The following is a 25,436-nucleotide window of genomic DNA, read 5'->3' as shown; positions in this document are numbered from 1 at the left end:
TGAGGCAAAAATGCACTGCAAAGTAAGTCATACAGCTTTACACAGTCTCAAAAACAAGTCCACTAGTGGCCCAAATATATTATACTCATTTTTGTCTTATAGGTGCCATAGTTTTCAAAAACAGTCATTGCTCTGAAGTTCTGGCTTGTTGTCTGCTGTGCACTGCATAGCATCTTGCATAACATGACATTTTAGGCAGGCCACAAAGAATCTTCCATATGGAGGAAAATTGCTCCTTTGTACCAGAAGATGCTCTGATGAGCTGTCTGAACAAGTTTCTTTCTAAAGTATCCATTTCTCCAGCCTTTGGTCCTTGCAGGAGAGGAGCAGTGAACTATTTGCACCCACTACCTAGATCATAACTGGCTAAAAACTCCTTTTGCAAGGGTATTGTCTACACACAGGCATTCACCTGAGCCATAACTTGGAATCCAAGCGGGATTTCACCACTGAAAGCACATGTGTGGCTGTCTCTGCTCTGGTGTAGGTACTAACAGCATAAAAACATGGTTTTCTGTGCAGGAACATAGGTGTGCATCTTGAGAAGGTCCATAATCTTGCCTGATTTGGGGTGTTGCTGTGAGCTGAAGCTAGGACAAGTTTGCATATTGGCATATAGCTGTGCTGCAGATACATATCCAGGGACAGGCTGGGCAAAGCACCTGCCTTCCTAACTGGTTAAGTCTACATATTGTGCAAGGTTAGAAATATGGTCAAGCCCTGCTCAAACAAAGCAGTTATAGAGTCCAGTCACTAATGTCACCACACTAATTCCCCCAACCAGTGACCAGTGCCCCGGGCCAGGGGCAGTAGCCATGGAAGATAGGCCCAAATACTACAAGAACTGCATTTTACACTCCTTATCATCCCTTTTCTGTTCTTCATCACCCTCTTGTCACAGAGAGACCTGTACAAAGCATCCATAAAAAGAGAAGCAGACAGGCATCCTCCTCCCACTTCATTTCCCAGGCTCTCGGGACCAAATTCACCCCATGAATCTCAGGGTGTGAGGCTAGGCATGCCACATAACACTAAGCATGTTCCCTCCTCTAAGATCCGGATGTTTATCTGGATATACATATATATCTGTATAAATATCTGATAAATGTCTGTAACATGAATAATAACACACTTGTAGCACAGTACATGTTACAGCAGCCAGCACAGTTAGCTGTGATTAAATGACCAAACCATTCTGAGATAATGTTTAGGCTTACTAAAAATGCATTCCAACCTAAGCAACAATACCAGAAGGATATCCATTTTCACCTTTAAACAGTGATAGTAAAATGCCCTAAAAAATTTCAATTCTGTAAAAGATTTCAGTTTTGAAATGACGCAAATTCCACAGCTTGACAGCTATGTGCTGCAGGTATTTCAGAACAGCTGAATGGCATCCACACTCCTTAAGCAGCTACCAAATCTTTCAGTTTATTAGAAAGCAATTCTCTGACGCTAAAAGAGTGTTTCTATGAGTCCTATTGATTACAAGTTTAAACACTTCATTTCCATCAAAATTTTCAGGTAAAATACCGGAACAAACTAGACCACTATCATGAAGCAATTCCATGTCACAATGTAGTGCTTAATTGCTACAAAAAAAAAAAAAGGCAGCCTTCTGTATGCTTTCTGTTTGTATTTGGAGGTGCTTATCCTTACCTCCCAGTTGGGGAACCTTGTTCAGATTGGTAGTGAATGAATGATTGAAATTTATTAACAATAAATTTTGAAAGGGTGACTTATTTAGGCAAAGCCACAAATACCAATGCTAATTCAAAAAGTTATGTTAGCAGGTATAAGTCCCAAAGACAGGTATCAATTTCAGGAAATAAACCTCAGTTAACTGAGGTTGATTTAATTTGGGCAGATAAAGAGTGGCCATCACCTAAACTCAAGCTCTCTGATGAAATTATAAGAACATGTCTGTAAACATGCTAGAATCCATAGATGCATCAGATATCTACAGAGCAACAGGAAAAAAATCATTTTAAAGGCCAGAAGAAGGTTTATTTGTTATTATTTTCAAAATGTTTTATATTTTATCTGAAACTGTTTATTTTTGGTATGTTTATTTTGATTTTTTGGCTGTGTAAACTTTAAAATACTGAGTGGCTTCACTTGGTTTTAAAAATAACAATTTTCAGTTATAAAATGCCTTGCTGTACATATTTCCGGGTAATTTTCATCACAGTCCCACAAATGAGGTCACTGAGGCTCGGAGACATTGACCTCTTCACATGGAGTGAGACACAACCCCAAAATAAAACCCAAATCCCGTCTACACTTCCGATGAGACTAGAGTGCTTGTTGTTGTAACCTTTGGGAAGATTATAGTACATTGTCCCCTGTTTTAACTTCAAAATGATTGTTACAGGGAGAAGTGTAGGCTGACTCTTTCTTAAGCAAGATGATGGTTATTGTGATACACACTCCCAAAGGAAGTGGTAGACAGCCTGTTTGCTGGGACAGTTAAAATTATACCAGAACTTATGAGTATCTGCCAAGGAATGCTGTATCCTGTCTGGGACTAAAGTAGGTTATGCACGTAAAATCCTATGACTTTGTAATATTTTAATGCACATGTGCAGTGGCAATAAAGAGGATAGACTTAGTGTGAGACAGATGGACAAATTAATTGGCATTTTGATAAAACTAGATCCCTTACACAACTTTTGAGATTTGCTTAAATTTTATGTGCAGAGTTGTATTGTGAATCTAATTATAACTGCTTAAAAACCTCTGCCTGAACTGCTAAAAGCACAAATTCAAGCTAAATAATCCAAACTTAGCACTCCAAGTAATTTTTCAGAGGCAGGTGAGGACTAATGAGGAAATTTAGTGTCTCCACCCCTTTCCAAAAAAAAAGCTTCCTCTTTCTGCAAGAGTGCATAATTTGTGCATCTATGTTTACTTGCCCCATACTGCAAAGATGTAGTAAAATCAGCAAATAGAAACCAGTTACTCATTCTGACAACCACAAAAATTGACAAACTGCTTCTTGTAAGGGCCGCAAAGACCTCTGCAACTAGGACACACCTGCACTGTATCCTATTTATCACTCTGCTGCAAGGCACCAACACGCAGGTAACCTGGAAGAACAAGAGCTGGCAGAGCATGGCCATGCTGCAGCTGTGCCATTATTTTAGTTATAGCAGAGTTACATCTATTTCCCCACAATATGCCTTTTCTTCCTATAATAGATAGAGACTCCAGTAAAAAGGAGTCAGTACACGGAAGAAATCACTGGAGATTTCTTATGAAGATGTGAGTTGCTTCAGCGCTGGAGGTGACTTAATCTCATTAGCCCCTTAATGAAGGCTAGATACCCTGCTAGATACTCTTGGATAGCCTGCAGCAGTGGGGTGCTCCCAGGCTCATCTTCCAGCTGTGCCCTAGCTTGGGAATGTGGGATGGTCCAGGTTGCGCTGCAGCCACGCATGTCAAGCCCAGTGAAATCACTCGATTATATTCAGAGGCATTGCCCAGTAAAAAGATTATGTGAAATTCACTCTGCCTACGTGCTATTTCCTTGTAACATTGCAAAGTGAATGATTTCCTGGTTCAAACTTGATTAGCAGGTTTTCCAAGGCAAATTTTTAATGTGTTAATTTCTTGAATCTGTAGGACTTGACACTTCCACCACAGAGAATTATTTCGGCAGCCAGACTTAATTCTCACCCCATTCTTCCCTCCCCCTGAAACAAACTTCACTGAGCAGATCGCCCCATCACTGTCTTTTTGTTCCACATTTGAACAGCGCCTATGTCAGTAGGGTGCTCATCTGGGAAAAGGGCACAAAAGGCGCTGGAACAAAAATACAATTTAGGAATATAAGCTGTGCAACTGAAAAGAATATGAACTCAGTCAAAGTAAAAGTGTTTAAATACACAGTAACACCTCCAAACAGTCAACTGCTTCTCTTAATGATGCTGAACCTCCTGAAGAGATACAGAAATTAATTCATATTCTATTCACTGAAGCAAGTCTAAGATTTTGGAATACTTTACTAGGAATTTGTCTGCAAAAATATTTACTATAGCAAACTAAATGCATGTTGTTTGCATTACTTTAACCTTTTAAATATCATGTGGAGAATGACAAATGGGATTACCCATAAGAAAAAGTCATTGTTAAGCCTTTGGAATTTGCTCTAGAGGCAAATGCTAAGGCTTCATTGTTAGGGGTTTGTGTTAATAAGATTTCCTCATTTTCTCCAGACGGATAACCAGGTTACTTCTGGAGCGAACTATGACATTTTAAGTAATGAACATTATCAGCTAATAGATAAACATGGACCTTTTTATCATGCAGACTCTTGGGATGGATTTTATGTACAATAATTTGAAGTCTTCTTGGGTTTAGTTTAGCATTCTGTTATTTGCTGTTTCTAAGATTTTATGATGCAGTTATCTTAGGGCAAGACTAAGCAGAACATGCCTATAATATCAGTTCACATAAGCCATTATTAGATAGACTGGCTGAACATACTGAAATCAGAGAGGGGTTTTGCCTGTTTTCTCCACCCTTTGGGAAGCAACCCAGAAGCTGGTCCAGAGCTTCCCTGAAGACAGGCATGGACATTCTTGCTGGTCATGACTCCAGCCTCCCTCTACTAAAACACACAGGCTGTGTTAATTCTTCTTTAACACTCAGAGCCAATTTTTGCTTGGATAAGACCCTAACGGAAAAAGTCTCAGTTTGTTTACTTTGTGGTTACAGAACATATTTGCATGGATGTGTTTTTTTACACAGGCAGTAAATTATTCTCTGTTGTCTTGCTACATGTGCATCCTTTAAATCATTGTTTTATCCCCATTAATATAACTAACTTTGAGATAGAAGGCATGGACACCGCAGCCCATTCAGAAGACTTTCTTCAGTAGATTAGAAGTGGAACACTGCAAATATTTGTCTGAATTTTACAAAGTAAAGCTGTTCTAGGGTCTGGAGGCAGAACAAACAGTTATTTTTATTTTTATTACAGTTTGATCTGCTTGCCATTTTTACAAGCACTATGAATTCATATGATCATTTTGTCATTGGAAGGATAAAACAACAATATAAGAACAATTCTTCTGAATTATTCTTTTTTTATGATGTATAAATTTAGTTGTGACCATATCAAACAATGAACAAGGAACGATCTTTTGGAGACGACATTCTAGTGTTTTTAAAAAGCTCAGCAACACAGATCAGAAGAGAGTAAAGTATCACAGAAACCACTTAGACATTATCAACAAATCATCTTAACATGTATTTTTTCATCACTTTGCCCACAGCTGTCTTGCTTCCATGTGTAAAGCACATAGTAAGTCTAATCTGGACTACTTGCATTTCACAACTGTATTCTACAAGCAAATGATTTCACAAGTTACAAGACCTATACCTGCACAGGTACGAGAGCTTGAATCCATCTGCAAAGAACAGCTTTTCTGCAATTTCTGTGTTTTTTTTTTTTTTTAAGTAAAAAAAATGTACTTGAAAGGTGCTTTTACTACATACAGCTAACTACTCATTCAAACAAGACCAAAACCTGTTGCCTGAATAAAGTACCAATTCCAAGAACATTCGAGACACCTGAAAAACACAGAAAATGTCCAGCATTTAATGTCCCTCCACAAGCAAGAGTGAAACCATCATAGGATCCTTACTTTTTCCTTTCATTTTCTAGTATCCTGAATAAATCTTTGAAGTACTGAGGAACACGGACAATCACATTTTCTGAAGGACCTATATCTTTAAGCTCAGGGTAGAGTCTAGTGTCAATCACCTTCTTGATGTATCCCAGCCAGTCAAACTGAAATGACAAAGAAAAGGCTGGTTAAAGTAGTTTGTGTAGAGAGTTAATATATTAATTTATTTACATGTCTGAGACTTATGGCTTCAGAACTTCACTTATTAAAAAAACAGGAACTTTGTCATAACACTTCGTTATTACAACTGATTTCAAACTTCAGAGAAGTTGCAACTGTATTTGAAAGAACGGATGCTGTAACTGATAACACACGTTCCTAGTGTTATTCCTTTAAAATATTGCTCTCTGCAGACTAAACAAAACTTCAATTATATATTGGTTAGACTTTAAAAGAATAATTGTGCAATTATCCCCAACTAACCTGTGGAATCATGGCACTAAGCTCTGATATATTCATTTTATTGTACATCACCTCACTGGTTCGATTCTCATAAGGAATCATGATCTGGAGGAGAAAAAAAAAAGAAGATTATGAAAACAAGGATCATCTTCGAAGGATCCACTCTTACACCATCACTGTCCATCACAACCCTAGTGTAGAATTACTCATTTTCAAAGCATTCATGACATTATCTTTCTGAAGATGGCAATTAGCTAGGAGAGGTGGAATATGGTTCACTGTCAGTGTAATTAATTTCCTTGGTATTTAATGGGCCACATGTCTCCTTTGAACACATTGGTATAATTAGAGCTAAATTGGTCTAAAGAAATGCTTGCAGATTCCTAAGAGAACACACCTAATCCATTAATACTCATTCGTTCTGTCACTGCAAATAGAAACCAACTCAAAATTATATAACATTAAAGGTCAAATCTGAGATGGAGATGCTGAGAATAGTTTTCTTCTACTGGGTTTGAACATACACCTTGCTATAGATTGATCCCATCTAGGGGAACAGCTCCAGTTTTTCCCTCTTTTGCCCCAGTATCCTGATTTCCATAGCAGAAAACCAGGACATATAGGCCACACATGATGTAAAGTAATCCCCAACCAGGCTTCTCATCTGTGTGAGCAGAAGAGCCAGACCTGAGGGTCTTTGGCAATTGCAGTACCAAAGTCCAAGGACACAGCAAAAGAAATCCTAAATAAAAACAAGTTAGTTTATAAATGACAGGAACATTCAGATTCCAAGATGGTGGTTTGGGCCGTAATAGAGAAACTGAGTACATATCTAGTATAACTGAAAATTTGCTCCCTGCTCGAGAGCTACAAGAATCCCTGGTGGTCATTCCACCCCAGCTGTAAGGTAAATCCTATACAACAGGCTTTACACTGGACACTTTAAACAGGACACAGATTGACACCAGACAAACCAGACAACTGGCAGCTTTCCAACAAAATTTCTACAGTAAATGTCTGCGGTTTTACTGTTGCTTAAGCCATACCAAAAACAAAACAAAAAAAGGCTAAAAAAAAAGACTTTCTTCTCCCTTTTACAAAAACACATTTATCTGACAAATCTTTTTATTTTCTTGAACCTACATGCTCCTTTCCTCTCCCCAAATTTTCCCATTTCCTCCACTAATTTAAATCTATTTCAAATCTTCCTTGTACAGACAAGCTCTACCCAAGTATGCAGATCCTTTCTATGGCCACAGCATCTTTCCTTATTCTGGCTGTCTCCCTTTGTGAGTTTGCAAGCAAGTCCTCATTTATACATGTTCACTTAAAATGAATAGAGAGGAACGTGGGGTATAGTAAGAGCCAAGTGACAATGAACAGGACAGTCTGTCTTTAAACTGCACTAAGTTGTTTATATAATCCATTGTGCTTGCTGGAATCACATAATGTTTCACACCCCTGGACTTATGTCTAATATTTGAATATATTTTAGTGAGTTTATTCATACTAAAGGGAAATTAGATAACTGTGACGCAGCATGGCTTGTTCCATAAAAATATGTACTACTAACCTGAAAGTCTGTAACATGATCCATGTCATCTTATATGGAACTTCACATGTACACTAAATATGGGGATTAAAGCTCATTTAATCACTTAACATATGACAAGCAAAGCATTGGAGCTATCAAAGGTAGCCATGCATCTTCTTAATACATTGCTGAAACAGAAAAACATTTCCTGTTTTTCCAGTCTACTGGATCACATTGGTATTTGGCTGCTAGTACCAGACAGGTTATACATTGGACTGCGTGCTAAATAATTGAAGCTGAATATTGGGCTTTATGTAGAGTTTCGACAAAATTTAATCTCTGCTTTCAGCAGAGAGAAGGACACACTGATTTACTACCACTGTGGATAGCCCACAACTCTGCACACTTTTCAAACTACCACTTGACTTTCCTCCTCTCAAAGCCCAAACCAGAACGCAGGCAACTGTAATTTTTCCACTGCATCACCTGCCTTGAACAGTATTCTCTAGTAAACAGCAGACCCAGCATTTCACAGGAGACAATGGGAAAGAGAATGTCTTTCCTTGGGAATACAAAGAAATCTTCAGCTCAGCTGGCAATTCTGCGTATCAGCATCAGGTATGTCCCAACTTCGCTGTTTGGCCCCAGCTGAGGGAAGTTTTTCTCTCCAGAGAAAACATTAGGAGATTTGCAATTTCTGCAGCAGAAATACTGATGCATGCATAAGGGGAGCAGAAATGATGTTTTGACCTGCAATGGATCTAAATTAGACTTCACTCTGAGTGCCAGATATAAATCTGCTTTGGCTTTACTAAAGTCAGTTTGGTCTCATAAATAAAAACTCTTGAAGTTTCTTGTCCTCTCCCCTAGGGTACCCCAAGAAAGCAGTTCAGGAACTAGCTGTGGTGCTGCTGAAATTACCATCCTTTCATTAGGAAGTGCCAGTGTCCTACATCAATCTTGTGCTACTTTTAGAGTGTGCCTCAGAGAATCCACGTAGTCTGCTTCTATGCAGAGAGATGTGCAGATGCACAGATAATGTAGCATGAGCTGCACAACAGGGACTCAAATTCTGTCTGAATTCAGAATCAACACTCACATTTCAAAGTACCAGATGTATCTGGACAGTTCGCTTAGGGCTTTTTTCCCCCCAGAATAAAGTAGTGAGTTTCATAATTAAGTAATGCAGGAAGAGTGTTTTGTTTGGGGCTTTATTCTCCTCCTTTTTTTCAATAGGTTCCACTCTTTTCCTTCTGAAAAATGTTATTGCTAAGTCCATTGATATAATGTCTTTCTATTTTGCAAATTTGCAACAGGATTGCACTTTGTTTTTAAAACTAGCTTCAATCCCACATAAAGAAATTACTAACCTCAGCAATTTTAATTTCCAGTTTTAGAACTGACTTCATATCAGACTCAGCTCGTGAAGCATTTGCACCCAGAAGTACTGCTGTATCCACCATGAACTGCAAAAACGCATCTCGGTACTGTAAAGAAAACAAGAGTGAGATGATGAGTGGATTTGACTTGAACACAGCTGTAGCAGTAGGCTGCAAGTACACAGATACAGTAAGGAATAGAATACCTTGCAGTTTTCGGCCTATGCAACCAGACTAAAGCAATACTTTCCTTACCTTGAGTGCCTGCTTTTCATCAAATAGAAAAGGGACAATGGGTACAAATTGAAACACAGAAATTTCCATCTCCATTTAAGGAAGAATTTCTTTACTATGAGGGTTACACTGGAACAGGCTGCCCAGAGAGGTTGTGGAGTCTCCTTCTCTGGAGATCTTCCACACCTGCCTGGATGCCACCCTGTGCCACGTGCTCTAGGTGACCCTGCTGGAGCAGGGGGGGTTGGACTAGGTGATCTCTAGAGTGCCCTTCCAGCCTCAACCATTCTGTGATTCTGTGAAATAACCCCCTATATATATATATACTATGCAGGACAGACAGAAAGATGTGGTATTTCAAGACATGCAAGTGACACTTCTGGATTAGACTGAAAACACAACTCTTATGATGCCATTAGACAGCATGGGTGTGTGTACACAAATACTTTATGCAAACTCATACTGAGATCAGTGCAGGATCAAAGAACTACTTCCATACATCTGTAAGTTTGCTAGTTGAAATGATAGGCAAATAAAGTGATACTCCTCTGAACTTCCTCTCGCTCCAGTATCTCTGCCACAGCACTACAAACATGCCTATTACAGTGAACTGGTTTTCCCTGGCTATCCCCCAAAAAAGTATAGTTTTAGAATATGTGTATGCAAGTGTTAGCAAAATACATTGTATTTATTGGCACCTTTACCTTTACATTACCTTTCAGATGTTTCAGAGATATCAGAATGCTTTTTATTGAAAGCTACCGGCTCATATTCTAATCTATTACAGTTTTTATCTTGCCTCTTACAGGATACAAGTCTTTGGATTCTGGCATCATCTAGCCACATGGATGTAGCTAGAAAACTCGACTAGCTTTTCAGAGAATACAAAAGGAAAGATAAACTGTTGAACCTTAACAGCAATGATTAGTCTCCTATGAAAATCTGAGTGGTTATTTTCATTGAGTCTTGGCCTACATTCTCTGGATACTGCCCACAATTCCAAGCAAGTTCAGGTGAAAAGGTATTGCCATTGTTAAATATTGATACATACCCTAAACCCTTTGCCAAACATCATCAGTTCATGACTTGTCCACAGAAAAGTGGCAAGGAAATTACAGATAAGCAGAGCACTGAGGAATCATAAAGGGAGCAGGGGAAGAAGAGGAATAAGCACTTAATCGGTTATGGAATTCTTGTCTCCTTAGTTAAGTAAATTCAAGTTAATTTGTTGGTAGTAACCTGCAATGGTACTTGAAATGTGTTTGTACTTATGGCCTAAATGAGCCAAGCCAAATCTTCCAAAAACAAAAACGTTGGTGCAAGAAACTTTGGAAGAGGATTTGTGCTGGTGAAAAAATAGAAACAAACAAACCACAATCCAATCTCAATACGGAGTTCAACAAACCAAACGAAACAGTGAAGGGGAAGGAAACCCACACTACTGAGCAAAAAAAAGACTGAACTTGAAACATAGAGTTCAAGTTAATAATACTTACAGATTTAGCTTCTGTGGTGTTTTCTAGATAATCCTCTCGAGATGCAAGAGATAGACTAGCTTGATCTATCTGTTAAAATTAAAAGGAAGAAATTTTGAATCGTTAAGACCATAAGTATTTTTTCAATCTGAAGCCTACAGTCAATTTCATATTTCTGCATTTATAGAAACTCACCTGAGTAAATACAACTAGAATATCAAATGATTGAATGAGTAAATGTCATCTTTTCCCTCGACTGAGGTTCTTAATTTTTAAAATATACTACAAACAAAATAATATAAATCATTCATTAATAGCAGAGCAGGAGCAATGCTCAGTGTAATTCTGTTTCTTTAGGGAAAAAAAGGAATACAATATCACCTTTTTTCAGCATGTTAAATTGAAAAGAGTGTACTCTTATGTTTTGCAGATTTATGCCCTGGCAATAGCAAACCTCAGGCAATTTGGCCTATTCCAATTATATGACTGTTGCTTTAATTGCCTGACCACATTTTCCTGACTTAAGAGTCAGATTTGACAACCAGCTGAAACTAAGAAAGCACAAATATGAGAATTAAACTAAAAAAGTTAACCAGCTTCTTCAGCTCTCAGGAAAAAAATATTGTGTTGAATTCAGAACAAAGTTGATTTGGAGCTTATATTTTTTCCCTTGATCCACTCATAATTGGGAAATGCTGAACAAGGACATAGGAATTTTGTAATAGAGCTATTCTCATGAGTAGTCTGAACTACTTTACAGTATATCTGCACTCTGGAGAATTTGTTATGTTGGCAAAATGGAATATCGGCTGGCAGATGCCTAATGCAAATCAAGTTCTTAATCAAATTAACAACAACAACAGATTACCCTAAGGAATACAGTTGTTCATACTATGTATGAATTCAGTTTTCATACTGAACTGTGCATTTAGTTACTTATAATTTTTATGTACTACTAAGCATATTGAGCAAAGATACAACCAGGTGTAATTGATTTTCAAGAGACCAACGATCAGGATTCAAACCTGCCACTGGAAAGTGACTTGGACAGAAAGGTCCAAGAGAGACCTAAATATTTCCTCTCCTAAACATTTTCATGTCTTGAAGCCAAAGCAAGTCAGACAAGACCTGAACAGCAGAATAATTTCCTTGATACATGAAATTTGATCTGGCATTGACTTGAGTACTCGGGAAACTGTCCTACAGATGAGAAGAAGTTGCCCTTGCAATTTCATATAAGATATACTCAGACAAATGACATTTTAAAGAACTGAGTCAAAATCAACACCTATTCCAGTACCACCAGTCAACTCTTGCTTGATTCCTAAATATGGCTATATTCTTACAGCTAACCAAGATGTAGCAATGTTTTTTTTTTTTTGTAATAATAATAACAAAAAATACATTAAAAATTCTACTTTGGCACTTCTCTTTTGCTTTCATGCGCTGTTTTCTTGCAATAGTTGCACACTGGTCTCTTCTGGATGCTCACCATAAATGACAAAAATGTATTTGGGCTCAGGCTCTCAGGTTTGCCATGATCAGAGTAACAATTAAGAGTAATAATCACAGTTCTCTGGATTTTATTGAGATTACAGCTAGACAACATTTCTGTTGCCTTTTTCTCATTAATCTAAACCATTATTTAATGCTACACACTGTTAACCAAGGGGTAATGATTTAGTTTAAATCCCATAACCATTCAGTAAAAGGTAAGTAAACTTGGCATTTCAGGTTTGATGTGTCTGGGACACTTCTGTGTTTTAAAGTGCTATTAACAAGAGAAGCACAAAATAAGCACAGGAAAAATATCTCAGGTTCAAAATATCTGCTACTGAAATACCATTCTTTGTCTTCACGGACAAAAAACATTCTTCATAAAACAGATGAGCAGCATCCAGAATCCACCCAGGACTGGGTATCCACCTCTTAGTTTTACACAGAGAGTCCCTGGACATTGTTTGATATGGAACATATTTGAGCTTTTTCACCATTTCTCAGGAGAAAATAAACTGCACACAAATAATCTTCAAAACCTTTTGGTATTCAGTTCTTCTAAATTCCCCTAAATCAACACCTACAATACACCTGTAATTCAGTAGATATTAGCAACAAGTTACATGTAAACATTCCTGAACACATTTTTTTAAAAAATGAGATCACAAAATACCAGAAGCCTATCAGATATACTTTATTTTACCTTGAGGATATATTGATTGGACATTTTGTCATCAGCAGCCACATATAAACGGATGAAGACAGAGTTACTGTATTGGCCACGAAGAGTTGCCAGGGTTTGGACTAAACTAAATCTCCTTTCTGACCACAGTCCTTCAGGTCCAATGTTTGATTCCAGCACAGGCCACCGGAAAGGTGAATGCTTCAGTATACTTAACAGTGGTTTCACATCAGCTTTTTCAATTTTATCTGAAATGTCCAAGTGATAACAATTACTTTCCAGACAATTCAAATCCAACAGCGGCCACAGGAGGCACAAAGATTTATCAGCACTGATTGATTAATAGGCAAGACAAAGCACAACAGCTGAGACCTAATGCCTCTGGTCTACTTGGGAACAGATAGGCAGGAGAGCCCTGTCACAGTTTATCTGGATCGAAGAATACAGGACAAACCAGTGACTCCAAAAAAAAAAAAAAAAAAAAAAAGGAATAGAAGGAATGAAAATGCATCCCTTGCATCGGAACCAGAATACAGACTTAACTGGTTCTAAGAAAGGATTCTGTGGGCAATCAAAGCTAGAAGGGTCAGCATCTGATCACCAAGACTGTGGGGCAGGTTGTCAGGATAGCTGACAGCCAGTTTCAGATCATGCTGGAAGAAAAAGCTTCATTTTAGGGGAAATTGGGAAAGAGATCCAGAAGGATAATGGACACTGAACGACAAAAGAGAACAACGAAATTGACTCCCTGGCACTCAGGTTTCTGCCACACAGCTATGCTGAGATGGTGTTGTATCTAAGCTAACATACATCACCTTACAGCAATATCTGCAAGTGCTGCAAAAATGTGGCTATAGGCTTTCTACTCCAAACTGGTGTGACATTCACCTAACTAAAGAGTTAAAATTCAAGAACTTTTCACCCTCCCCCCTCCCAACTTTCTTTAAATTCCTCTTTTTTTTCCACAGCATTTCCGCAGGGATGGGTGTTGACAGCCCCAGGTTCACAGACACACTATAACTGTGAAATTTCCATCAGAGGCTCCAAAAACACAGACTCCTCTGACTTGCCAGGCAATACCTCCCAAAACATGGGCTTATTATTCTTTTGCACAGGTAATAAACCTTTCACAGTTCCCTGACATGCAGACATGCCTGTAAAACTTACTTCTTGTGCTTTAATGTACCTCTGTCTTGGTAATCAACTTCAAAAACAGACACAGGATCTTGTGCATTCAGTTGAATCTCAATAGGCAAAACCTGTGCACACGCATGGCGCTTCACTGAGTTCAGCAGAGAGCAAAAGCACCTGCCTTTGCCAACATGGGTAACTCACAGCTGTGCCTCTTACAGCAGAACACTTACGTTCATTCATACAGGAGGCATAAAGAGTCTTGGCCTTCTGTACAGCTTCACTGTCTCGTCTTTTGCTGATAGGTTTCTCAAGCAGTGCTGATAAAAAGAAATGACATTCTGTTAATACCTTGGTGTTTGCTTTAATCTTGATGAGGTAAGCACCACATGTATTTTTTAAGCAGTAACACATACATAGGAGGCATTTTTACTTTCTTCCTTCCACCCTTACACAGGTTTTTACACTTATTTTGCATGGATGTTTTTTTAATAGGGATATTTTAAAGCCAGTTGACTGATATGGTTTATCGCCATCTTCACAAACAACTATGTCAGCAAACTGAGGGGACTGAAAACTCTGGGGCCAGGGTGGGAACCTTAGCCAGGATGGAGGACAGGAATTGAGTTTCAAGTGGCTCAGCCCCTGATGTGGGCATGTGGTGAAACAGCTTTAAATGAGGAGGTGATCCTGGCAGCGAGACCACCGAGGTTCACGTGGGCTGGCTCTGCTGTGGCTGCGAACAGCCAAGAGCTCCCCCTTTGCCTGCCAAACACACTACAACCTCAGTCCTGTAGACGACAGTGCTAAGGAGCCATGAAAAACTTGAAGAACACCTTCTCTACGTCATGCTCCCCAGGGCACTGGATCTCAAGAGGGTTTATGAGGCCATGAACAGCACAGACTGGCCCTGCGCTACACTGTGCCTGAGCTAAGCAGCATGTCCAAAGCAGGCGAACTGCTGGAGTGCTCATGGCCTACCAAAATCTGCAGAGCCTCAGTGGGATTTCGTAGCACCTGACATGGCAAAAACAAGGGACTGTTACTTGTCCTTGCACATCTTGACTGGGGGTTATGTTGAGTAATGAAGAGTTGGCTGCATTTGCCATCCAAGAGTAGCACTCCCTACACACCAGGAGCAGCTGCTTGCTCTCTAGCCCCTGTCCTTTCCAGTAACTCACCAGTTTTCTCTCCAGCATTACCTCTGAAAGGAGGGAAAAGTACAGCTTAGTGGTACCGCTAACTTCTATAGCTGAAAATGGCCTGTATTTGCACTACTTCCCTTAGAATTAAAAGCAGACCGCTAGAGGTAAGATTTAAAGGCATTTATTTCCCAGGATTTACCAAGTGTGTTAAAGAACTTGCTGTACAGCACATTTCAATTATTCCTCTGCCATACCCGCCTGAGCACCTACACTCAAGGGAGGGAAAAAGCACAAAAGTACTTGGAAAGCAAAGAGTAACATAGCAGACCACTGCCAGGTCCAGTAAGTAGCTGTGCAACAAGATGCTACAGCTGCACCCAGTCTGTGGTCATTTTTTCAGCCATACTGCTGACATCAAACTATTATTAGTCACATAACACCCTAGCAATGAGCAAATGCCACTCATTCCTTCCTTCTCTTCTCTTTCTCCCTCAAAAACACTCTCATGTGCGTGCATCTTTCTTTGAGAAATGTAACAAGATCATTCTTGTTACATCTTATGTTATGGATAAGATTTTCCCTAAATCTACTGCTGGACAGGATTCACAGCAACTTTGCTTGGGAATCCTCAAATTCTTAATATTTCTCAGCTTCTTAAACACAGTATAATATGAGTCACTGACACCAGTGTACACAGTTCTGAACAGAGTAATCAGACCTGCTCATGTTTTAAGAATGGAATTTTAAAAGCAATCATAAATCAAACCTACATAAAACCAAGGATGAAAAAATACACTCCAGTTAAAGCCACTGCAATAATTTCTGTTCTTTGCTAGTGAGTTGCACAGCCATGAAATTTGAAGCTAATAAAATTCAATAGCTAAAGCCCTGCTGAAACTCAAGAGAGATACAATGGATGAGATTGAATAAAATAAAAATCAACTTTAGGAACATACCTGCATAAAGTCCTATTAAAATCAGATCTGGTATTTTCCCATCAAGTCACCCTGTTCTGCTACAGAATGAAGCTGTAACGTTCTTAGTATTATTGCAGAGAGTGATGTAGGCAGTAGACACTGCCAATTTTCTCAGAATTAATTTATGAAGAAAATACTTGATTCTGACTGTGTAAAATACCCTGTCCATACCTGAAAAAACAAACAAAATAAGGAGGCTGAATCCTCCGTCCAGGCACTGAAGTGGGGGTTGGGGTCCTTGAACACTCTTTAAACTAAGGAGGTTCCTCAGTCTTAGCCTCAAGTCTCAACAAAATTTTAGAAACTCAACTCTGGAACACCCATCTGATCTATCTGCTTTCTGCATTAGCTAGTTAAAATCCAAATACAAGGGTTAGAAATGCTCTAATTTAACTCACAAAAGATATTTATCTCACATGCCCTTGAGTATAAGACTTCTTAGAGAACAACAAGAAGAGGCAAGAAGAGGCAAAATAATAAAGAATATGGAAAATCAACAACGCTATCTACAGGTGGGGTACCTGTGGAAAGGAAATCACTGCTGTGATAGTAACCAGTGTAGACAAATAAAGCCAGCTTCAAATTAGCAAAGTGAGGTAATACGTTCCCAGCACCTCTGACTAAATCGAACTCTTAATACAGCTGGGCAGGGATGCGCCTTTCCAACTTGTCAGATTTTAATGACTTCAGCTGTTTTCTCTTTCTATACGAGATTGAAGGCAACACCTATGGAGCCTGCCAAGGGATGAGAAGAGGAAGATATCCATGGGTCAGCTAATGCCTGCCTGATAAGATACTTGCTGTAAAAGCAATAGACCTGCTGTTTAGTTGCCTACTCTGCCATTCCAGGTGACTGCTGTGACCTCTAACTGGGAAAGCATATGTAGTTGTGTGAGTCCATTGAGAAGCTGAGTCTCATACATTTTTAGTTCCAGTGTCTGGAATTAAAAAGCATGGACAAGTTTGGGTGTGCAGGGTTACCAGTGGCTTGACTAAAGCAATTCACTCAGCTGAAAGATGGACATTGAATTTTGTCTTTCTTGCAACTTTATTTTTTTATTTCTTCATTTGGAATTCAGATCATTTTCTGGAAAAAAAAAAAAAGCTTCTAAATAGAAAGCTTTAGCTTCCCCAAATAATCTTCTCCTTTGGGGTTCCAAGTGTCACCTTGAATCTATGAACTATTTCAGTAGAAAAGAAAAAATCACTAGATTCACTGGTTATGAGAAATTTTATCCAGCTTCTGTCAATATCAATTTTTAAGGGACAAAAGCTTTGGACTGTGAAACATATAGAAATTTTAGGATACAAAAAAAAAAGAATTAGAAGCAACAGTTCATTTGTCATCTCTCAGTTAAAGGTTAATGCTAAGCATGAAAACACAGGATCTTTCTGTAAATATTGAAATCGTGATCACCATGCATAATCAAAAGTGATCAGCAGCAATCACAATTTAGCAACTTACTGCCGATACAGCGTTATATCATTAGACTGTTGCAAATGCAAAGCAAAACATGGTAGCTTAAAACCAGCACATGCAAATAGAACTACTATAGATTAAACCACTGTTTAGCTAATGTGTTGTTTTCTTTCATTTTTCTTATTCACAACAATTTAAAGCATGTATATGAGCTGTAAATGTGCCTCTTGCACGGCCAGGAGCAACCTGCTAAACTGCAGTAGCTCAAGAATCTGATCACTTGTCCCTAGTCAAATATAATATGCAATTTTGGATGGCTACTATAGCAAGGCAACTCTTGATCTTCCATTTTGTCTTTTGAGACATGTGTTTCAAATTAATTCTATAGTTTCTTTTTTATTATTCTTACGGATCAAGGGGGTCATTCTGTGGGGACAGGACGCTCTGGCACCCAATTTTCATCTGTCGTCAGAACACAGTTATGGCAAGTGTCAAAACCTGTCTGTAATTCTGCTCCACAGTGGTGAAATAACATACTTCACCTCATTAAGTAACTGCCACTTGCAGTAGCTGGGTAAAGGTGTAGAGAGCACAGAGACCCAGTATCACTAACAAAAAAGGGCAGAGTTGGCCATGATGATCAGTGATATGAACTATAGGTGCACAGGCAGGCAAGGAAAAAAGCCACGCGGGAAGGGGGAACTGAGAGGACAGAAGGATAAAAAGGAAGATTCTTACTAAGTGATTTCAGACAGTGCTTTTCTAGGACAGCAGGGCCAAAAAAGGACCGACTTCCTGAAATTCACTATACTAGAGGAAATAGCAGTCATCTACTGCTAAAGAGTGAGAGCAACTCACCTTACAAAGTAGCCTTTGTGTGTGTGGGTCTGTATATATATAAACATATATATATATTTGACTATTCTAAAGTTGCTAAGAATAATCCTGTGGCTAAATGCTACCTTTAATCTTACTTTCCATTTCGAGCCTTTGTTGATTTTCCAGCCTACTGTCTTACACAGTTCCACTTTAGTTTTCAAACCCCTAATTTTATTTACAGTACTGAGAAACGCTCTCTTACTTTTCCCATCTCACCTGGAATGCATGAAAAGGGTTTTGTGTGGTCAAATTTGTGGGAAAGAGCAACATGTATTCCACTTACTCAGATTGAAAATAGAGACTTAAATTAGAGTCCTGATCTTCAGACTACATATACTCTGTGCTATCATTTAGTTTTTGACCCACAGAGCCTCTCTCAGGGGTGCGACTCAACTGTGTGATTAGCTAAGCTTATGAATTGCTCTAGAGAGATCATGTAAGCTTCTACCAACTTTCCAACCACAAACATGGAGAATATATTGTGCTAGTGAAGACAGTAGCATTCTTGTTTGTTTTCATTCATTTTCTCCTGATCCTTTCAACAAACACTTGCTACATGTGGAAGCTTCCAACTAAACATTTGTACAGTGATATCTGATGAAGATTTCAAATATTTTGTAACATTTTGTGCTTTGAAAAGAAAGTGCTGCATGTGAGAATATACCAGTAGGAATACGTTCAGACTTTAAATAAGAAGTGGTATAGAAAAATCCAAAGGGGACACCCTATTTCCTGAAAAGTTGTAACCCTGAAAGAGTGAAAAGCTTGAAGCAGACAAGCAATTTATTGTGAATTCCCAGGGCCATGGTAGAGCATGGTCTTGGATGGCAAAACCAGAAGAGTATGAAAGCAGGGAGCTGCTCTTGTTGCCATGCACAGGCTGTTGAGATGGGCTGGAACACTGTATGCCCTCCTGGGGTCCGTATTGTAAAAACAGTGCTGAACAGCTGGACAGAGGGCAGAAAAATGTCACAATTGTTTGTGTTTTCGTTTGGGTGTGGTGGCTTGAGATTTTGGCAAAAAACAAAAATCATGCAGTGAGCGATTTCAAAAGCATGGGTTATTTAGTGGCACATAGGATGATGGAAAGGCAATGGAATTAAATTATATGCAAGTACTTCACCATTAGGAAATACTTGATGCCAAAGAGAACTTTGGCCTTCTGAAAAAAAGGCTCAAAAACCGCCCCCTACAGTTAGAAGATGAAGACCAGTACAGCAGTGACAGTGATCAACCACTGGAGCCAAACAATCAATGAGTGCTGGATTCTCTCCCCCTTAACTGCTTCCAGACTAGATGCTTTTTTGGAAGATATACCTTAGCCCTATGTGAATCATCTTTTATTCCAACATAAGTCATTGAGCTGAATAGAGGGGTAATGTAATAATTTGTGATACATATTGGATCACAGGAGGTAATCTTAAAAGGTGCTCTTGGAATTGCACTCCATACATTTATGATAAGGATCTGAACACACTATTAGACACAGGGCAAAAAACAGATACAACATTTTCTATCATTACAGATAAAGAAAGTGAGCCACAGAGGGCTAATGCCTCCTTATCTAGATCATGTCAGAGTCCTATTGATTTCAGTGGTGCTCCTTGGTGAGCATAAAGCTTGAAGAACCTGATCCAAGCAGCCCCGATCTTCTGGAGCTGCTGAATGTCCCTCACTCTCACCAAGGTCACTGACAGTGGGAGTTGCTCAACATTGCCCACATGACCTCAGTATGCCTCAGATGCCTGAACATTTTGCCTTGCCTCATGAAGGAAGTGAGTGGCAGATCCAGAAAGGTGCCCAAAGGCTGCTCAGAAGCTCATGCCTAGCTGCGTGCTGGGCCACAGGCCGAGCACGCTCACTCTTCATGCTTGCCACAACCAGCCCCCAAGCAACAGCAGCCTCCCCATCACCTTAGGTGGCAGCAGCTAGCAGCCACAAGTTCACTGCCTAATGTATATATAAATATCATGTCCCAAGACCCAGGGACCTTTAGTTTCTGAGACCAATAAGCAGAAACTGCAGAAAAGCAGTTTCTTGGCAAACACCTAATGCCAGACAGGGTGGATTTCTCTTTCAGTGCTTAGGCAGTAAAGCCTCTGTTCTTCGCCTGCCCCTCTGTAGCCCATCCTGCTTTAGAGGTCAGCTCTTCAGTCTGATGAGAGGAATTAAAAGAGCTGTTCACCCACCCCTAGCTATCAGTCACAAGCTTAGCGTTCTTCCCAAGTTATTATTCTGTGATACTTCTGTGAGGAAGGAAAATCCAAGCTATCTTTTGTAAACCTGCAGGATACCTTCTGAGGCCAGCAGTAGCAAGCTTTAAGGATCTCCTATGAGGAATTTCAGCTTGAAAACAGAGGAAAATAGTACTTAACTGCTGTTATATATTGACAGCAACTCTTCCTCTCAAAATCTTCTCCACAGGGGAGGGAAAGAGAGGCAAACTTTATGTATCAGTGGGAGCACCATCAGGCACCAAAGAACACAAATACATGTGGCAAACATTTATCTGTTGAGGATTGAACACGCAAACACATAGCACCTGTGCACAGAGTGCCGCTGACTGAGTCCCTGAGCTGTGATCTAATTATGCTTAATCTAGTCCTCATAAGGAACACCTAACTCTTTAATAACAGATTTATTTTGCAAGGACCTATGTCAAAAGAACCACCTGATAAACAACTGTAATTGACAGAAGCCAAATATTTGTATCAAGATGCTGCAGTTTCTTCAAACTCCCCGTGCACTGGATTTAAAGTCAAGTTTATTACAAGTCATGGAGTCTTCCTGCACAGCACTGACTTGGCCAAGATGCAAAAAGCACAAAAAAAAGAGTTTAAAACCATGCTGCTCTTGCGGAAGTCACAGATAGACCAATGCACATTCTTAATTATAGTCATGCAAACAGGCCTGTTCCAAGAGTGATTATTTCAGAACGGTTTGGGATCAGCTGAGGTCCATTTAGTGTATCTAGTTTCCGCTTCCTTTTTTTTCCTCAAAGTTCTGGGGTTAAGAGGAGAGCTGGCAGTGGTGAGTTTTATGGACCAAGGCCTACGAGGAGTATAATGTTCTACCTTAAAATAAAAACACTAGCCACAGCATCTAAAATTATGCATATCCCTGCTATGATCACTTGACCGATGGTAACTTTGCCAACTTGCTACATAATAATATGAATCTGATGGACTGTAGTGCAAACAACCCAGATAACAAGCTCTGAAAAGAGGATAACTTGATATATAGGTTCTAGAAGAAATAATAGACTTAACTGACATATTTCAATGCTGTATATGTTTTTTGGGAGCAAAGCAAGTATGGTCAAGCCAAGATTGAATTATTCTTAGAATTAAATCTGTTCTCTCAGAGCACAGTCCTGCATGGTCACCCTCTGCTTCAGAAGGCAAGAGCTTCTCCTTAGTGCTTTGACAGAATTTTACCCCTCTTAGAAGCTTTATTAGCTTCAGTCAGGTCTCTGCACCGATGTAGGGCACTTGCTTTCATTTCAGAGCTGCTTCGTGTGTGAAAACCTTGAAGGGGAGCTAGCTCTTCCCTGTCTGCAAGACACCATGAAGGCAAACATCAGTGGAGAGGAAAAAAAAAACCTATTCATAGCTCTCTTCTGAAACCAGTGTAACCAAAATTAGCTTTCGTGTATGTAGTTTCAGGATTTGACTAATAAATTAAATTATTTTATGTCTTAAAAACAAATTTCCTTTTAAGAATTTCTTCTATTACACAACTGCAGTGTATAGTACAACCCATCTCCGTTAACAAACAGGAGACAGCAATATTTGTTTTTTCTGGAGCTTCCCTCTAATACGGACTTTTTTAAAAACTTCAAATTACCGCTTTTGCTATTTGCTCTCCAGTGCTTGTCACTAGTTCAGGTGTCTGGTGGACAGTCTGGCACACACAGCTGGAGCCCACATTCCCAAACTCTCATTATAGAGCCTGTTGCAAGTGGGTGTTGTTTTCAAATAAGTTTGTATCCAGAATTTCAAAATAAAAATACACTGCTTGAGTACTTAATTTGCACTCCTTCACTACTAAAACCACTCACCTAATTAGAATTGGTAGTCTCACTAGTGCAGTTAAATTCTTCAAAAAAATTAGCATTCTACTGACATTAAGGTTCTTTTTTTTTAGTTGATAGTTGTAATATTGTTCACTTTGAAAGATCTAGAAGGGAAGCAAGCACTACAATAATTACTTAAATGCACTTTACAAAAGTGTATTTTCAATTTCAATTGCATTATGGCCCAGATTCCTCTACTGCTTGCTCAATATATACGGAAAAAACAAACTAGTTCCAAAGACGTGCAAAAATTGATCTCTGTATGCTTCAATCTATTCTTGCCCAAATAAAGCTTTGCATCTGAGTCTACAGGAAAGTAAAGGGAGGGAGGGAAGAGAAGCTGCTCGGAGAAAGAAATAAATCAAAATAGTTAATATCATAGACACCAATAAATTTCCTCTCTATAGAAATTTCTCATTTTAAATGTTTGTCCTGTCAATGTATATATATATAGCCCTAAAAAAACCTTCATTGCTGAGAGTAAATGATCAAAGAGCCAATTCTCAAAGCTAGGAGCTATGAGCTAATTCAATGAGCTAATTCTCACATATATTTAAAATGGATACAGGAAAATAATCAATTTACTTGGAAAAACATATATGCACCATCAGTCCAACCTGGAGAGCATTTGCTTTGTCAAAAGAGAAACAAACAAACAAAAAATATTAATTTTAAGATAATAAAAACCTATTATTCCAGCTGAATCAAACAAAGATCCAAGTCGAAGCCCATTTGCTCATTCTCAATGTCTCACATATCTTGAGATTTTCTGATTACTGAGATGTAGGGACTTCTGGGTTATCTTTTCTTTCAGCTCTACCATCAGAATTATTTTACTTTATATGAAATCACATATTTGTTGTGGCAGGCACTTCAGCCTTATATCACACAAAAAAATGTGAAGTACTTGAAATATCTGGCTAATAAAACCACTTAGAAGAACCTTTATTGCCTTTGACTCAGTAATCAGAATTTTTTATGCCAAGAAAAGCAGTTTGAATGAGAGAAAACAAGAAAAAGCAACCACTCAGGCTTCTGTTTCACAACTAAGGTGATATCCTGAGAAATGAAAGATCCACATTCCTGCTTTTTGGCAGTGATATAATCATCAAAATTAACCCCTGCCACAACTTCTATTATGTCCCTCAACAAAAAAAAAAAAAAAAAAAAAAAAAAAAGAGCAAAAGAAGTTATTTAGCAAATTAATTTGTGAATAGTCTTGGATCATCTTATATCATCAAACCACAATCTGCACTGATGTAAATTAAACAGTGAATATGCTTTTACCTTTTCTCAAGCTCATAATGAAGCAAGCTTCACCAAAGCATGTACTATTTCTGCTTTCATATTTTGTATTCGCTCTGTAATCAGCCTTCCACTACCTTCAGAGCACTGGATACAACCCACCTTGTCCTACCATCTGCCACAGTGTATATGCCCATGTCTTTTGTGAGCAGAAGGCATGTAGGATGCTAATGAACGGGGCTCTTGATCGTCTTTGGTAGGACTGATTTTGGCTTGAACAGATTCAGATATTCCTTGAATATAATAGTTTCTCTATTTTGAAACATGTTATTTGCATCTATTATTTGCTTCTTTTTTTAATAAAAACTGTAAACTTATTCTGCAGCAGGAGTTTCTTCTTCACAACTGCGTTTATAGAGCTGACATTTTAATATAGACCTGCCTTGTTTTAAGAAATTGTGTTTGCACCACCTTTTTTTTTTCCTCCTTTGAAGAGGCATTTAATGATAATCAACACACTATTAATCAATTCTGGCAAACGTGTTTCATATTTGATACGATTAATGTCCATCAGCCTATTTTTGATGACATTTTCCATCTCACCAAGGATAGTCTAGTGACACTCAAAAATAACCAGTCCATCACTATCAATTCCTCTGACGTTTTGATAGAACACTTAATCATTATGAATTCATTCCACATTAATGAGGATGTAATTAATATGCATGTCTATAGGAATTAATGAAGATTTAGTAATGAATCAATTCAGATAGTTTCCAATTCCCAAGAAGCACAAATCAAGTGAATCAAATAAGTGTTTCCATGTGCCAACTTCATGAAAGTATACTGCATTTATACAAATAAACTAGATTAATATGCTACCATTTTAGGTGATTCCTGCACCCCAAGAAGAAATTTCTCTGTCTTTTTTTGAATATCAGTTTCAACAATATGAAAGTTTTCATGAAAATGGCAATTGGATAGCTGTGCTTACATAAATTCTTTCTAATGCTCTCAATGACATAATATACAGCACTTATCCTAAATGGCAATGTTGTTTGTGGCTATAATTTTAGTGTTTTGTAAATTCTCTGAGTTTGTATATGAAAAGATAAGGTCATCATGTGAGTTTCTCACCAAAAGCAAATAATGTAATCGTTTGTAAACTATAGTAGAAAAGGCAAATCATGCCTTATGGGGATGCGAGAGCTGTTATTCATAAATCTGATTTCAGTAATATTTATTTTATACAATCTTTTGAGCAATATTCCCCTACTCCCTCGGCATCATGCTATATAGGATAACGTTGACATATGCTGACTAGATTAAGCACATTAGTTTATAGTGCATTTAAGCCAAAAAGTAGGATCCCAGCAGGATCCCAGTAGGTTACCATACAAATGGAGCTCTGTGTGAAATGCCAGCACTAAGCTTTACTTGATTATATTAATATTTTCAATATATACTTGCATTATTATTATTTTTCATTTCAATTAGTGAATGTGGAAAATCAAATATCACATACTGCTGTTTATTAAGGAATGAATCCATCTTTCTAAAGAATTACCAGTGCAAAATATAGTCATACAGCAATTTTAGAATTAAATATCCAAAGATATAAATATGTCTTCCTGATGCAGGTAACAGCTAAAATAGAGATTCACTATA

The 25,436-nt window shown here is 38.5% G+C and overlaps 1 protein-coding gene across 1 annotated transcript in view; it reads right to left on the bottom strand.

Moving 5' to 3' along the window:
• Positions 1–25,436, bottom strand: part of PHEX (phosphate regulating endopeptidase X-linked) — a 93,831-nt gene that overhangs the window by 57,869 nt on the left and 10,526 nt on the right. Inside the window, exons 4-9 of the mRNA XM_088532716.1 lie at positions 14,261–14,347; positions 12,918–13,144; positions 10,739–10,807; positions 9,000–9,116; positions 6,117–6,200; positions 5,652–5,797 (exon numbers count right to left, since the gene is read on the bottom strand). Coding sequence (XP_088388842.1) covers positions 5,652–5,797; positions 6,117–6,200; positions 9,000–9,116; positions 10,739–10,807; positions 12,918–13,144; positions 14,261–14,347 — 730 coding nt within the window. The remainder of the gene's footprint in view (positions 1–5,651; positions 5,798–6,116; positions 6,201–8,999; positions 9,117–10,738; positions 10,808–12,917; positions 13,145–14,260; positions 14,348–25,436) is intronic.

Source organism: Tinamus guttatus, unplaced genomic scaffold, assembly GCF_059628265.1.
Source record: "Tinamus guttatus ecotype Peru unplaced genomic scaffold, ASM5962826v1 Tinamus_guttatus_pri_ptg000470l, whole genome shotgun sequence".
NCBI lineage: Eukaryota > Metazoa > Chordata > Aves > Tinamiformes > Tinamidae > Tinamus > Tinamus guttatus.
The sequence above is the reverse complement of the archived record's forward strand: the minus strand, read 5'-3'. Positions and strand labels throughout refer to the sequence as shown.